Source organism: Aspergillus vadensis (genome assembly GCF_003184925.1).
Source record: "Aspergillus vadensis CBS 113365 unplaced genomic scaffold BO88scaffold_16, whole genome shotgun sequence".
In the NCBI taxonomy this organism is placed as follows: Eukaryota; Fungi; Ascomycota; class Eurotiomycetes; order Eurotiales; family Aspergillaceae; genus Aspergillus; species Aspergillus vadensis.
The window spans coordinates 399,872-415,642 of NW_020292054.1; the positions used below are offsets into that span (position 1 = coordinate 399,872).

Here is a 15,771-nt window from a genome sequence, read left to right on the forward strand (position 1 = left end):
TATGGGTCACAATATTCTATTGACTTTGTTAAGATTTTGAACAAGTGGACTGGAATTATGGCAGTGGAGAAGATGGTGGAATCTGCATGTAATCGGGATTCTGATGAATGGCCGGTCTTCTGACTCCGCATTGCTTTGCTTCCCCTCATCTGCAGCTAATCATTCATCTCATCCCTCTCTTCGGATACTCCCTTCATCTTTCACTCTTCCTATCTATCCAACCATCCATCCATCTGATTGGGATCTAGTGATCATCATCCCCTACCCATGCGCCATCGACTCACAAAGCGTGCATGCGATGAGTGTATCTCCCGCAAGGTCAAGTGCAGCGGTGCCTGGCCTTGCGATACCTGCCAGAGTGCCCCTAAGCAGGTCAACTGCACTTACTTGAAGCCTGCGCGGAGAAGGGGACCAAAGGTAAGGAGATATACTGGTGAGCAAGGAGAAGAACACGCGACGGCTGGTCCTCTGATCACTCGGCATGTTGATCCTCGTGACGAGGAGATATCCCGTGTGGAGGCAGAGCGATTTGCATCGACTACTATCCCAATAGAAGAACTAGCCTCAGTTGTGCGTTCGTATCAGCAGGCTTCTTATAGTGTGTGGCCGGTTGTCGATGCGAAAGTGCTACTGGACAAGCTTGAACATGGCACACCGGATGTCGGAACCTTGTGTCTGGCTATGGCTCTCTGTGCAGCCACCATGGCACAGCTGCAGCTTGCTCCAATGAGAGTTGATAGCACGATGATGGCGGCGGAGTGTATGAGGATGCGTGAAGCACATCTCGACTTGAGAAGCGTCTTGGTTTCCTTCTTCCTGCATGTTTATCATGCCAAGATCAACAAGAGAGACTCGGCTATGTTGTTCATACGAGAGGCTGTGTATGGAGCTAGGCTGTTGAAGCTGGATGAGGGTGTGGGTGGACACGATACTGAGCTGGATGCGGATGTTGTTGCTAATAAGGAGATCGTGTTTCTATTGCTGTGGGTTTCTGAAAGGTAGGAACTGCGTCCACACTTCGATTGTAGCCCACTTAGCTGACACGGTTTAGGGGCTATTCTTTGCACCTTGGTCTCGAACCCTCGTATACCACTCCTATTCGCCTACCAGATGAGGTTGATGTCGGCAATAATGCAGATGTGAAAGGCTTGCTGGAGCTCGGCAGACTTTTTGCCACGTTTGATGGCTTCTCCTCCAGAAGAAGCACCAGTGCTAGAGATAAACCGTTAGTGACTGCAGATAGTCTGGCAGAGACGGAGTCAGTCTTGTCGATGCTTTCGTTCGGCAAAGGCGACAGACCTTCTACCCGTATTGCTGATTACTGCATCACGAAAGAATGGATGAGGACCATCATCTGGCAGGAAGCTCTGTCTCGGCATCTTCTCTCGTCGAAATCGGGTGCCCGATTGATGACGTTCAGGTTTCCGGCCGTAGTCAGCCGTGACCTTCTGATGTCGTTGCAAAGCTTTACTGAGTCTGACCTGTTACCATTAGGACGCGACCAGGTTTGTCTTCTGCATTGATTGAGATTGTGCATACTAATCAAAGCCTGAATTAGCTGTTAAAGTGTTTCGAGATTGCCAACTCACTCGCGGATACTGTCCTGCTCACGCCATGTGTCCCGACATGCTCTGACCTTCAAATGCGGCCGCATGATTTCCTGCACGCGTTGTATCAGAAGCTGCTGCCTTTCCTGGAGCAAGACTTTATGCTTAAGTCGATACTGCACAGTAAGACAGCTGAGGCTTTGGTTAAGGCTCCTGCGCGCTTATTGAGATTGAACTATAACCCTTGGCCATTCGATAACGATAAGGATAACGCTTACAACACTGGAGAAGAGGTGGAATCTCCTGAGGAGGACGCTGACTCGCACTGGAATCTTTACGGATAGAAAGTGGGTGAAAGTGTCTGATCCTGTCGAAGAGAAAAAACGAAGTGCAGAACTGCTATTCTCTAAACTATACAGCACGAGTAAGCTATTGCGAAACTTGAAGGACAATTCTACCTGCAATATCACCCTTCTCCATCTCCTCGTACACCTCAGGCAACTCCTTGAACGTGCGAACTTTGATTTCCGGTTTGACAACCCCACGCCGGACCAACTCCACTGCCTCCATGCACTCTTTCAGTGAGCCGATAAGATTTCCGGTAACCCGGAGGCCTTTGATTACGATTGTGCAAATAGGAGTCTCCAGTACTGGACGGCCCGGCGGGATTCCAACGCAGCTTAGAGTACCTCCAACTCGCAGCATGTCACAAGCATGGGCGAAAGCTTTGGCACTTCCCGCAGTCACCACAACGGCATGCGCACCAAGACCGGTAATTTCATGAACTCGCTGCACCGGATCCGTTGATGTGAAATCAATGAACTCTGTAGCCCCCAAACCAAGGACAAAGTCTCGTTTGTCAGCAGCATCAACGCCGATCACCAGTGCTCCCTGTGCCTTGGCATATTGTACTGTCTGGTCAGTATGTGTAGTCTTGCGATGATGCGGCAGACTTACCAGCTAGATGCCCAAGGCCACCTCCGGCACCTACAACGACGAGCCAGTTGCCTGCCCGGATGTTCGCATTGAGAACAGCCTAGGGACAGTCCGCGATTAGATTTCTTGGTTGGTTCGTGCTTAGAAGTGATTCTTACCTTGTACGCTGTGACTCCAGCACACAGCACCGGCCCGATAACCTTTGGATCTATATCGTCAGGAAGGATAGTGAGATTGTCGGCATCCAAAGCGATATACTGTTGGAAGCTGCCGTCTTCATGGTGGAGGTGGTTCGTGCCCTTGACGCAGTACTGTTCCGTGCCAGCTAAACAGAACTCGCATCTCCTACAAATACGACTAGCGAAGCGAATGCCGACTAGTCCGCCGACCTTCAGGTCAGGGTCACAGTTGGGGCCCAGAGCCACAATTTGCCCGACACCTTCATGGCCTCCAACATGCGGGAGTTTGATTTTTGTGATTGGATTACCATCAGCACCAGCCGCAGTGCCGTTTTTCGTATGTAAATCTTCCCGACCGTGTTAGCCATCCAGATGACTTGTATGATCCATGTTCTAAGACTGACCACTCTGACAGACACCTGTGTAGAGCACCTTCGCTAATACCTCATTTGACCCCGGGGTAGGAACGGGATAGCCTTCACGGAATTCCACACTGCCACCCAGTTCTCGAACGAGAGCCACCGTTTGAGTCTGGGGAATCTCGTCTGAAGGAAGGGACATAGCACCCATGTTGAATTCTCTGGAAATTGGAAGACTAGGTTTCTTCTCTCTGGGACAAGTGCTCTAACAGAAAGTGATACCTGGGGAGTAAAGCCATATAAATAGTCTAGCTTCTATCATCCAACACATCAATCAATCAGACCTCCAAATCCACGCCCCCAAATGCAATAGTGTTGATGCCTATCCCACAATAGACCGAATTCATCTCCCTAAACCAGGCTAATTCTCCAATTGGCCGAGAAGCCCTGCAGCCGCGGGACCGAACCACTGCAGCAAGACTCGCCCTAATCTTATTTCTCCGAGCCAAACAACGACGAACAAAGAACCCCCTCGCACGGACCATAGGTGAATGAGAGCCACTTACTTCTACTCCTACCTACATGATCGTCCTACATTCAGCGATCGTCTAGACCCCTCGTGTGGCTGCTTGAGGTTTCGGGATATTCACACCCCCTCACGTCGTGATAGTAGAATCGTGGCAGAATCGCATTGCATGGCTCCGCAATTTCTCCGCTTGATGTGTTGGGTGTGGGTGGTAGCTCGTATCGCTTTTTCTCCGAGGGGTGGAGGTGTCATGTGCGTATTTGAAAATGGATGGAGAGATAGAGGGGTGAGTGAGGAGGAATGTAAGAGATAAGGAGGAGTTGGCGAAAGCATTTCTTCGTTATTTAAGAAGTAAGGAAGATATCAAGGAGAGCTAGTATCGCTGTTAGATAGTGGAGGTCATGTTTGTGTTCTTGGATGATCGTCCGGACTTTCTAGTTGCGATGCGTCGTTCATGGTAATGATAATACGCTCAAGCTTCAAGCGTTGAGAATGCGATATGTATGTCAAGTTGAATAGTGGGAAGAGCTTGGTCTTTTTATTCTTACAGCCATAATGGTAGTTTGGCTTATATTGTGTGAGTCAATAGTAGTTCTATTATGGTTAGTAAACCACCATCGCTTGTCCAGTCTCTGTCTAAGGTAGTCTAGTTCCCGTGACAGTCAGTTTCTACGTATGGCAGCGATCATGGCTGTACTAAGAAAGATCTACAGTCATCATCCATATAAGGTAAGTGATGAGATGTTCCTCAGATATCGCGGGCCTAATGCTCCAGCTCATGAACCCTAGCTGAAAATCTACCATCGGTTGAGAAGTATGGAACTAGTCGGAAAAAACTATATTTCTTGGCCTTTCAAGATTAAAAGCGTCTAATTAGTGCTAACCGGCAAGAAACCCTTTTTACATAGATCGGATCTCCCAGACTGAAATAACATAATGCTGCTATTGGGTTCTCTGAAAGCGGAGATGCCGAGGCGGATCACTGAAAAGTCACGGGGAAACAGAGTCGGACGATCACTACTCGTCATGTACATAGTTTAGTTCCATCTGTGTATTTCCAGTAATGTACCTATCTGCTGATGCTTCTGCTGGTACTAATACTTGACAGGCTGACTGAATATCATTCTGTATCAGGCTTAGTTCTGCACTTCAAGAATAAGCAATTCTCAACACTCTCCATATGTCACGTTGGAATTTCTTGGAGGAGTTGGAGAGTCGGCATCATATCAACTTAGTGAAGTAGGATGAGAATAAATCCTAGCCATAGCTATGGCTAGAAACTGACAGGTTACTACTGTACTCAAAATCTCTTTGTAGAATGCAAGCAGATGTTCCAAGTAGGTGTATACCTAACCCCCTTGAATGCAGGCGCTCAGGGGCAATGCATCAATCGACCAGGCGTCCAACTATACAAAATTCAATAATAAGGCGGCCAAGGCGGCCAGTAATAAGGCATCCTAGAACAAGTTATCCAACAACAAGACCACCTACATGGGCGACCATTGGATGCAATCTAGGTACCGGGACCCTGAGAAGTTGCTGCGGCCACGGACGATGGATGGAGAACCAGAGTACTAGATATCTATATAAGTAGCCCATGGTCAGACATATCTCCCGAATATTTTGCAAAGACAAGAGGCATTGTATCTCACATCAAATCCAAGACATTTCCCACAATCGAGGCTTTACTCTATCAATCATCAAGATGGTCGCATACAGTTCGAAAGCTCTGGCCACAGCTGCTTTGATTCTAGGCTTTTCATCTTCCGCCTTTGGGTGCTTGGTCATCACTGGATCAACTTGGAATGTGAATGACTTTGCTGATGGCACCATCACCACAACTGATAGCGGCGTTCAAACCTGCAACGGCAACGTAGGTACTGGAGACAACAACGTTGGTATGTTTGTGCCTTGTTCTGCTCCCCTTGTATTGGTTGTATACTAAATCCAAGGAAAGACTGCATTTCTGGTTACTCGCTGAACTATGACTATACCGACAACAATGACAACGGACCGATGCCAATCACCTACTGTAACCCATCGAACTGGTATATACCTCCTTGTTTAACCTCTACTTCTCTGATGAAGAAACATAAGGCTGATTTTCATAATTATTAGTTACGGTATAAACGTTCCACTGAGCTGCCCTACTAATGGACTCCCTTGTACATTTGACTTCTCCACTTTCTGTGGTTAGGAATCACCTTGCAGGCATGCAATTTGCGGAGGGAGCACCTGGATGGGGTTCTATGTGGGAAGAGGGAGAGGGTTGGAATATATCAGGGACTGCTATCTAGAATTCAACTCACAGTTGAAAAGATCATTCTAGAACTGTCAATTTCATAACTGAACACTTGGGTATGTGCTACTAGATAGCTAATTATTATGAGCAAGTTCACCCTGAGCGCACAAGAATGAGTAGTTGGACGCATATATAATTGACGAATAGTATTGATTGAACGATCTCTGCGTCCTTTCATCCCAGCTCAAGCGACTTAGGTTGCACCACTACACAAAGACGCCATTACTACTCAGGGTCTCATATGTCCAATGGTAGGAGATATGTGCGGCTTACGGGTAAGAAGCAACTTCCGTCAGAGCTAAATTGAAATAATAGATCGATAACAAACAAACCCCAGCTCCGGTACCAGATCGAGGCCACAAAATGCAGGCCCGAGGGGTCGAAGGTCTGGTAAGCACAAAGGGTAACAACAACCCACCCAGATGAGGTGATTGCAAGATTGCGGACGGAAGGGACCAGGATAAGTGGTAGAGCAAGGTGCTCTTACCTTTTCCATATCCCAGTATCTCACAATATCTCTGAAGAATATGGCCTTGCCTTGGTGCACATGAAGCACCACGTCTGTCGTTCTCGTTTACCAGTACCAACTACAGAAATATCCGTTACGATCGACCGCATATTTAGGTAAGGACAATTTCAACTATGTTCTCCGACTCATTATGAGATTTTTGAATTCTCACATGAAGATAGATCACTCACTACTCTGGACTTTGTCGACTGCCATCTTTCATTCAGTGCTAGGCCCTCTCTCTCACCATGACGATGCGAACGATGACTCCAATTCTCCGAAGAGAGTTTATCAGAAAGAAATTTCAAGAACAAGAGCTCGGCAAAGTTGATACGTGGGCGGACCTGAGACGACTGGACATTATACCCTCTGAACTGTACTCCCGAATTATGTGCTGCCTTGACGTGCCGACCCGTAAGGCACTCCAGAATACGTCAAAAGGGTTACGCAACAGGACTGAAGAGGCTTCGTTGAAAGCGAAATGGATCACAATCAGAGTTACCAATGACATGACGGGGTTCTATAATCTATTGGAGGTGGCATACGATCAAAGTATTTGCTCATACCCTGAGACTCTCTGGTTTGAGCCCAGAAGGCTCCCAAACGGGGGGCGGATGTCGTCCACTTTGCCTCCTTGGCTAGATACTTCTATAATTGACTCGTTCCCGGCGATCAGCCAGATTTCCGACGCTGTGAAGAAACTCTCGGGTATCAAGAAAATAGTTATCGAACATTGTCGGTCCCCACGAAGTGCGAACGGCACCAGCGGCAAGTTGCTTCAAATCATATTCTCAGCCCTTACGGATGCCGAGACTCAGCCTGAGTATCTATATCTGTTCACGAAGGATTCAATTCAACCCAGGACAGAGTTACTAGAGGTTGTACCATGTGAATACTACACTCCCCCCAGCAATGTTAATATTGTGTGGTATAAGCTGGTCTTCTTGACGGTGGGCGAGCCCTCTGACGAGCCAAGCAGGGAGTATATTGCCCATATGTTCACCTCGTTATTTTTAGACGCTTGGAAGCTAAAGTATCTGCTGTGGCATGGCTCCCCAGAATATCCTATGTGTCATTGGTGGAGAAGGCTAATGAGACTGGCTATCGATCCCTTTGACGGGGTGGACCCCAAAGATGGGACCGGCGTGGATCTCTGGAGATTCTCGATCGAATATGTGGACATCAGCACTGAAGACCTCATTCGATTTCTCGAGCTGCATGGAAACCACCTAACAACACTCACCCTCTATCGGGTTTATGCTCCCGAAGGCGGCTGGCGTAAAGTCCTCGAACTGCTAAGGGATAAAAGAATTTGTCCCAAGCTGCAGTGCGTGAGGCTTGTCGTCGGACGTATCCTGGTGAATACTCAGCAAATCCAAGAGCATTCGGATAAGCTGGAATATGATACGGACAACCCTCAGTTGAATGATATAGCTCAAGCAATCGGTCGGTGCGAGCGAATGGGGTACTAAGTGGTTTTTCACACTCCTCGTCGTATTCGCGTTTCTGCGAAATTATGCCGGGTTTTATTATTGTTTTCTTGTTTACGGACTGAACAGTTCTTTCCCAACAGGAAGGGACATTAGAATAGAACAACCTAGCTTGAATCACAGCACGTATACTTACACTTTACCATAAGCCAACCATCATTCGTGGAACAAGATATGACGTCCGTACATTGATAATAAAGAAAAAAGTAGGGTCAAGCATTCCATATCGAAGCCATCTAGATCTCCTCCCCAACCCCAACCTTTCACAATGGAAAATAATCATAATAATAAGAAACCGTCCGACTCAGCTTCCCATCCCTATAATCCTCACCCTATCGACCCAGTCAGCATACAACCACATACACACACCATCTAATCACCGAACCTCACCAAAGCCACAATAAAATAATCCAACAATTCATCTTCCATCTCCACCCAATCCTTCTGCCTCGAATGTAATCTCGGGCTTACAGCTCGGCGTGGTCTGAAATAAGCTCGGCGTGGTCTAGCGCTAAATACGGAATAACCCTTTTTTATCTCAGCTCCACTGCCCGGCCACTTTCGACCTGACGCCACACCGGCCTTATTATGAGGCAGTCCCCAGCTCGTCCACCTACTTTTCTCCAACAACTCTTCCCGCTCTGTATCATCCACCCAGACATTTCGCATCCATGATTGCAAGAAGTGTTCTCCGCCGCCGCCCGTACTTCAACAACAAACCAAGCTTTCTTCGCCTGCGCTTTCTTATTCGTCCTCCCGCTCCCCGCCTTGTACATATCACGCCGCCTTTCATCCCAACACAAATGGCTTCGCGGCGACAGGACCCTTCTAAACGCACTCCCGAGATTGAGAGCGGGATGAACGGTGCCGATGAGCTAGAGAGACTTCTAGACAAAGATAATTTCAAAAGATGGGGCTTTATTATCTATCGATGCACATATCAAAGTGACTCTGACTGGGAGAAATTAATGATCCGATTCTACAAGCGTGTTGAAAAATATCTTCGATATTATAATGGTCTAGATCTTCTCGCCAGATTTACTCCAACAGTCTTGGAAGTGGAAGATCGATCTTTTGAGGGTATGACAGTGGCCTCACTACGTGATAAATTTAATAAGTGGGCTGTGACTGCAGTGAAAGAGGAACAGGAACAAGAAATTGATTCCAGGCACTTATGGCATTTGAAAAACGGTAGATACCGCTTTTTTATTATGATAGATCAAGAAGCATTGGATTCAATCCTGAGTACGCCAGATGATAATATACATGGAGGATTTGTTCGTCTAGTCAATGCTGAATGGAAACCAGAAGAATTAGATGAGGAAGAGCTGGCAGAACGCGGAGGATCTGGTCCAGAAGAGGACCCATTAGAAGGATGTACAGAGGAAGATGTTGGTTGGATGAAAGTATGCTGGGGAGAGTCACAGATGCCTGGATATGTGATTCTTGATGACTCCCTTCAATGGGATAGATATTATTCGCGGCCACCTGTGATTCAACGTCTTAGCTAAGAACACAACTTGACCGTATTATCTTCACGAGTCAATCAATCGAACACAAAGCTTTCCACTATAAGACTCATGTATATACACCCGAACAAACTCATGAACAACACTGCGATCCCTGCACACCCAACCGACAAAAGCACGAAGACTTAATGTCCACATCAGCCACACTCAAAGCAACATCCAACTGCTGCTTAATGATAAGCGCCTCTGCTCCACGTCCCAACCTCACCAAACACTCATGATACCCATGCAACGCCCACACATTATTCGGATGTTGATGCGCCCGAATAATTTCCGCATCTAGACCCAAATCCTCCGCATACGCCTTCGCAGCCTCCTCCACATGACCCTGTTCCAGCGACAATGCCGCATACGCATGTCGCGTAGGTAACATCCATCCCCACGGTTCAGTATACATCAGCGCATCGTCATGACGGATGGCCTCCCGCAGGCTTCCAAACGCCTGCGTAAAGTTCCCCCGACGGTACTCAATTTCACCGTCCAGCATAGCCGTCGCAACCTTCAGAATATCAATGATGAGGTTCGGGTAGTCTTTCCGACTGGGAGGGACGCGTTTAGCAGCCGCTTCGTAGAGGGTACGCTCTTTCAGGGCTTCGGGGACGTTGTTTGTCGCTGCTAATGCGATTGCCTTGCCGTAGTGCGTCATGGCTGTGGTGACGCAGTAGAGGTCCTGATCTTCAGGGATGGGGAGTGCTTTGAGCTCTTCCCAGAGTCCGAAGCGGACGTAGACGTGGACGCGCACTGATTTGAAGAACTCAAGCCAGTCCGCTAGCGGTGGGGAGTCTACTCGGAGGACGTCGTCTGTGATGGATGCTTCCATCTGGTCTACGGCTTTCAGCGCGATTTTGGACTGACCAGATAGCATCGCAGCGTAGATGAGTGAGTGGTAATTGTGAAGACGGTAGAAGCTGTACATGTTTTTCGCACCTTCGCGGGCGAGGAATTTCTCGTCTGCTTGGACTGCAGCGGTGTTCGAGTCAACTGAGCGACGGTAATCTCCGACCAGGACATCGAGATGAGTAGGCATGTGGTGCAGGTGTCCTGCGTCAGGGACGAGGTGGCGTAGAGCGTCTGCTGGCGGGAGCGCAATGGCAGGGGTGGCGGACATTTCCCAAAAATGGATACAGAAATGGAGCAGACCCGGATGAGTTTCCGCGCCGGGAAGAGACAAGCCATCTTTGAAGAGCTTCTGAACATCGTGAACGGGAGATGTCTCGATGGGGAGACCAGTCTTGATGTGGAACATCTTGCGCTGGGCCGTATGCATCTTTGCGTCTACGTAGAGAGCCATGACGTCGAGATCAGTGGGGAACTGGTTGTACACCTTCTTCATTGCTGCGTCGTAGGCGTGGTTGATCTGATCGTAGTCTTCGGCGGGATGGTCAACGGGGAAGCGAGTTTGCATGGCTTCGATGAGTGCGCGCTCAACGGGAGTGACGGAAGTCGTTCGGCATAGCTCTCGAGCCTTTCGTGCAGCTTCGTGGCATAGCTTTATGCTTTGTTTGAGATCAACTGGATCGAATAGACGCCAGGCCTTGTTATAATTCGGCCCCATTGCGTAGGCCACGCCCCAGTAGGCAATGGCGCAGTTGTGGTCGTGGGCTATGGCCTGCTCAAAGCATCGGTATCCTTCGGCATGGTTGAAGGCGTAGCACCAGATGAGGCCGCGGTCAAACCAGATCTGCGCATCTTCGCTTGAAGTGCTGATGGGTCGAGTGTAGGTGCCAAGGTTGTAGTATTCGTCTGTGGCTGGACGTGGGATCACGGAGTCAGGGACTAGGGACATCTTGGATTGGTCTGACTTAAAGCCTGTCTAAATGGTACAGATTGAAATCTCCAAGCAATATAATATCTGAATCATGGCAAAGCTGGGTTTCTGGCAAAAACTATTGAACAATATATACTATTGTATTATGGTCACGTGAGACGCAGTAGCTCCACTGAAATGCTTAGTCCCCGGTTTCAAACACCGAGTTTCAGACGCCGATTGGCCTACAGCTGCCCTATCAGTCAGTCGAGTGGGATTGCCATGTTGATGCGTGATAATGAGTTGATATTAGTCATTCCTGGACGACTATAAATATCATATTAGACGACTTCAGTCCTCCAGTAAGCACATAATTACTATACTGGGATAGATAGATTGGCGATGCCAGCGTCGGTCCTCCGTAATCTCGGATATATTTTAGTTGCTCCCTTTGAGAGGCATACTGCTTATGGAGGCTTCGAACGCTTTACTAGCAGCCAAAATATGTACCAAGGACATCTGGGCACGGTATACTACTTAATGGAAGGTACAGTAATGCGAAAGACATGCATGCGTTTGTTTGCCTGTGTAAGGGCAAGTCTACAATGTCTACAACTACAAATAATCAGATCGATTTGTCATGAAGCTTATGTACTACTTACCCTATCTGTAGGGGCAGAACAAGCGACTGCGGAAGATTCAAAAGCTGGATGAACCCCCCACCAATATGGTTTCAGTTTCAAAGGCCGGAGCTGCTCCATGAGGAGCTAAGCATTCTTGACACCTAAATAGCGTGGTTCTTTCTTGGCGCTGAGTCGGAATACATTGACATGAAAGTTAGAAATCCTTATGATAAGGTTTCCCAGCATACTCTATAATTCTTAGAAGTTTGAATCATGCTTCACTCGCCAAGCTCATTGGAAGGGATTGTACGATGGATCAGTCGTAGCCTCCGCGGCAGAGAACTGTGCCTGACTCAAGTCGAGCTGCATGGAACCTAAATCATCATGCATCGCCAGGTCGGCCGAAGGGTCAGGGTTGTTCAACGGCGATCCAGTAACAGAAGCCCAGAACCAAGGTGTTGAGGTTCCCTCAGGGTCCAAGGTGTACACAGAACTGGGATCGCTCGGAGGTGCAGCGGGAGTTGGCCAGGCGGAGAGACAGTTATCACAGCGGATGTTGGCGGTCATCACGCCGTTGTTAATCCCCGAGCCGGCGAGGAGAGTAACATTTGCAAGAGAGTTGTATTGAGGTTCACTCTTGCCACCGTCCAAGCTGGAACGTGGTGACAGTGTGACTTCCGTGGAAGAGGCGGCCCAGAGAATGAAGAGATTCGCCGAGGCCATTTGAGCGCCTTCGCCTAAGGAGACCCATTGTAGAGTTGTGGGGGCAGAGATTTGTAGGTAGATGGGGCCGGAGCCAGCGGCGGTAGTGGTGTCTGGGATGGTGATGCTGTAGGATAGGCCCGGTTCGGTTGGAGGGGAGTAGGTGACGATATCTGCGGTGGCTAGGACTGCGTGATTGTTATTTCTGGAGTGATTAGGATTTCTTGAGGCACTCGTACCTGAGCCTAGGGCCACAGCCGTGAGGAAACGGGACAAGTACATTTTGAATGTGGGTTATGAGGCTTAGGTTCGAAAGGGAAGAACCTTGGATCCAACGCGATTATATAGTATGAACTATGTGGCTGGCTGGACCCACAGCATTTAAGGACCAAGATACGGTATGTCTTAGAGTAGATTCGTGAGACATCTAAGCCCAAGATTCCATAGCACTGGCTCTCACAAGGAGCGCATTCCTCGGGAATCTGGCCCCTTGCATCTCGCCCGACCGAATGATTACCGCGAACGCAGGAAAACTCGGACGCAGAAGAATTCATCATTGTAGAGAACGGTTAAGACGAACAAGAAGGCACAAAGCCTTTCAGATGGTAGATTGACCACGAGATTAAGGGCAAAAACTATATTTTGTGCTGTTCTGACTTTGACTACCATTTTGACCATGCAATGTCGATACTCTGTTTTATTTTTGGTTGCCTTCTTATATCGTAATAGCAAACCCTGCGCGCATTCAGAGCGTTACTTTGCTTCTAGTCTTCACTGGCTGCATCAGAGAATAGTATGGTTGCTGAAAAATAGAAGCTGTAAGTTCAATCGTAGGGTTCGAGATCAACAACGCCTACTACACGTGATGTAGACACGGAAAATAGTACCGGCATCACACCGGACAGGAGGAACTTCGCAGGGATCGATCAGAAGCTCTTCGAGCCTCATATTTCCCAATTTTGTTTTCTTTTCGTTGAATTCCCTAGGCTAGTCAAGCAACCGGGCTGTGCCAGCTGGACAAAAGATGTACGGTGAGTGAGATTGACTTCCCAAAAAGGATGGAGGGTCCAAGTAAGATGAGAGCCAAGAATTTAAGAAAGTGGCTCATATAAGATGGTAAGATCCTTCAAGAGGGCCTAAGCACTGTAGCTGTTCATTCGCCGACAGTGTTGAGGGATCGACTAGTGCGTGGCAGGGAAATAAGCGCTAAGCCCTCCGGCTAAGGAGGGCTCCGCAAGGCTGTCCCATATAGTACTCTCACTCCCCGCAGATTATTATGGAGGTACAACAACGACCCCATCCTGTGGTCTGAGAAGACAAAGGAGAATTGGGCTTGATCATGGTCTCCCGCCCTCCAAGTCCAGTCCGTCCATCGGAAGAATCTAACGGGTCTCTGGAGCGCTGCCTTCGTGGACCAGAATCCGATCGCGAACATTCCCGCTCAGACTCAAGAGAAACATCTCCTAACCAGAGAAATCCAATCACCGACTATGGGTCGTCCAAGAAATGTTTGCTTCGTGAAGTCGAGGGACCCCCAGAGATTCATGGGTCGGCTATGAAGAAGAGCAAAGCCCCTACTGGCTTGTTATCCTGGGGATGGGAAATTGGTGCATCCGTACTGAGCGTTGCATGTGTGGTCATTCTGATCGTGCTGCTAAACCACCTGGATGGGATGCCCTATGCCGACTGGGCATACAGAGTCTCTCCAAATGCAGTGGTCGCGGTGATAGCAACCGCCAATAGAGCTACACTGCTATTCCCGGTCGGAGTTTGTCTCAGCCAACTCAAATGGAATTATTATCGCAGCCAAAGACGGCTATACGATCTATACGCTCTTGATCAGGCCAGCCAAGGCATCTGGGGTTCTTTGCAACTGATTACCACCAATCATCCCAACCTGGCTACTCTCGGTGCAGTTACCTTGATTCTATCGGCCGCACTCGATCCCTTGACCCAGCAGATTCTCACCTTTCCTTCTCGTATTGTTCCCGCTTTAAATGAGACGGCTTCCCTACAAACGGCCCAGGCCTACGTACCCTACAACGCAAACAGCGATAATACTATGAGTCTGCTTATCCTCCAAAGCATCTATGGGTCAGACAATACCCAGGAGCCGACCTGCAGTACAGGCTCGTGCAAGTATCCTACCTTCGACACCCTGGGGGCATGCAGCAGATGCCAGGATGTTACCTCGCAAACACTGCAGAGCTGCACGGCTCTCTCCTCAAACAGCTCGTATGCGAGATTTTTCAATGGCACGGCTTATCAAGGGACCAAACCAAATTGCACGTATACCACGCCGGGAGACTTACGGATAACTCCGGACATCTTTGAAGCGGCCACGGTAGATATTGGATCTGAAAATGCAATTGCTCTCGAGAAGGAAACCTGGACTTTCGCCAATACGGACACAGATCGCCTGAACCTCAGCAGTTCCCAAGGACCCCGGGTCGTTGGGATCTTAAATCCGATAGTTGGCCTGGCAGCGGCGATATACGATAATCCCAACATAATATATACCGCCGAAAACCACACTGCCCTGGAACCAAAGCCACAAATCACTGAGTGCGCACTGTATTTCTGCGCCCAGAGATACACCAACAACAGTTACACCTCTGATCACCAATCACTCGAGGCCTCTGAGACGGAGCAGCTCTTTACGAAAAACAAATACTTCCAAATGTTCTACCCAAACGAGCTGGCTCCACTGAACAGCTCAACCCCAAGTTTCGCAACCAATGGTAACTACACCATCTCAGGAAATACCGTGCTACAGATCCTCAACCCTTTCACATCTACCATATCCCTCTCAGACCAAATTGAAGCTGGGTGGACGTATTCTGTGCAGGAGGGGAAAGACGCCAGCCCCGTTATGAAGAACGTTGCCGTCGGCATTACGAAGGGAATTCGCGCTGGGCCGAATAGCACCACGATCACAGGGGAGGCATTTACCACCCAGACGTATATATCTGTGCGCTGGTATTGGGCCGCAGCTCCGATCGTGATTACTGTCTTGTCTATATTGTTTCTGATCTTGATTGTCGCTCATACTGCGAGGGCTGAAGGAGTGGGAATGTGGAAGTCATCAGCGCTGGCGCTGTTGGCTTGTCGGTTGACTCAGGGGCCTGAGCATCCGGACCTGCAGACACTCGGGGAAGCTGAGATGGAAAAGGTCTCAAAGAGTATGCTTGTATCGTGGGATAGGGAGGGCGAGCCGTTGACTTTGAGGGTTGATGGGATTAAGAAGAGATAATGTTAGCATATAGTTATAGTAATCAGCAGATGTATGAATTTTTTGGATTAGCACCTCACATTTCACATAT

At 48.5% G+C, this 15,771-nt stretch overlaps 8 protein-coding genes across 8 annotated transcripts; 5 read left to right on the forward strand and 3 right to left on the reverse strand.

The window, feature by feature from the left end:
* Positions 1 to 267: 267 nt before the first annotated feature.
* BO88DRAFT_343573 (putative C6 transcription factor) lies at positions 268 to 1,891 on the forward strand (the record flags this gene model as incomplete). Its single annotated transcript, XM_025703194.1, has 3 exons — positions 268 to 998; positions 1,052 to 1,505; positions 1,559 to 1,891. The coding sequence occupies 3 exons, from the start codon at positions 268 to 270 to the stop codon at positions 1,889 to 1,891; spliced, it is 1,518 nt and encodes a 505-aa protein (XP_025561421.1).
* On the reverse strand, positions 1,750 to 3,402 carry BO88DRAFT_75977 (zinc-dependent alcohol dehydrogenase). The gene is made up of 4 exons (XM_025713112.1): positions 3,067 to 3,402; positions 2,642 to 3,009; positions 2,505 to 2,583; positions 1,750 to 2,458 (listed from the first exon to the last, which is right to left on the reverse strand). The coding sequence occupies exons 1-4, from the start codon at positions 3,230 to 3,232 to the stop codon at positions 1,977 to 1,979; spliced, it is 1,095 nt and encodes a 364-aa protein (XP_025561422.1). The 5' UTR covers positions 3,233 to 3,402; the 3' UTR covers positions 1,750 to 1,976.
* A 1,850-nt stretch (positions 3,403 to 5,252) lies between these two features.
* On the forward strand, positions 5,253 to 5,665 carry BO88DRAFT_455108 (uncharacterized protein; the record flags this gene model as incomplete). The annotated part of the gene is made up of 2 exons (XM_025710849.1): positions 5,253 to 5,445; positions 5,505 to 5,665. The coding sequence occupies 2 exons, from the start codon at positions 5,253 to 5,255 to the stop codon at positions 5,663 to 5,665; spliced, it is 354 nt and encodes a 117-aa protein (XP_025561423.1).
* Positions 5,666 to 6,620: 955 nt separating this feature from the next.
* On the forward strand, positions 6,621 to 7,829 carry BO88DRAFT_426859 (uncharacterized protein; the record flags this gene model as incomplete). The annotated part of the gene is made up of 1 exon (XM_025708937.1): positions 6,621 to 7,829. The coding sequence occupies one exon, from the start codon at positions 6,621 to 6,623 to the stop codon at positions 7,827 to 7,829; it is 1,209 nt and encodes a 402-aa protein (XP_025561424.1).
* Positions 7,830 to 8,484: 655 nt separating this feature from the next.
* BO88DRAFT_406039 (muramidase) lies at positions 8,485 to 9,399 on the forward strand. Its single transcript, XM_025707053.1, has one exon. It carries the CDS (start codon positions 8,519 to 8,521, stop codon positions 9,356 to 9,358), a length of 840 nt encoding a protein of 279 aa, XP_025561425.1. The 5' UTR covers positions 8,485 to 8,518; the 3' UTR covers positions 9,359 to 9,399.
* A 50-nt stretch (positions 9,400 to 9,449) lies between these two features.
* BO88DRAFT_465433 (TPR domain protein) lies at positions 9,450 to 11,222 on the reverse strand (the record flags this gene model as incomplete). Its single annotated transcript, XM_025711405.1, has 1 exon — positions 9,450 to 11,222. Exon 1 carries the CDS (start codon positions 11,160 to 11,162, stop codon positions 9,450 to 9,452), a length of 1,713 nt encoding a protein of 570 aa, XP_025561426.1. The 5' UTR covers positions 11,163 to 11,222.
* An 815-nt stretch (positions 11,223 to 12,037) lies between these two features.
* On the reverse strand, positions 12,038 to 12,730 carry BO88DRAFT_391319 (CBD9-like protein; the record flags this gene model as incomplete). The annotated part of the gene is made up of 2 exons (XM_025704996.1): positions 12,038 to 12,636; positions 12,688 to 12,730. 2 exons carry the CDS (start codon positions 12,728 to 12,730, stop codon positions 12,038 to 12,040), a joined length of 642 nt encoding a protein of 213 aa, XP_025561427.1.
* Positions 12,731 to 13,787: 1,057 nt separating this feature from the next.
* On the forward strand, positions 13,788 to 15,701 carry BO88DRAFT_465436 (DUF3176 domain-containing protein; the record flags this gene model as incomplete). Its single annotated transcript, XM_025711406.1, has 1 exon — positions 13,788 to 15,701. One exon carries the CDS (start codon positions 13,788 to 13,790, stop codon positions 15,699 to 15,701), a length of 1,914 nt encoding a protein of 637 aa, XP_025561428.1.
* Between the last annotated feature and the right edge of the window lie 70 nt (positions 15,702 to 15,771).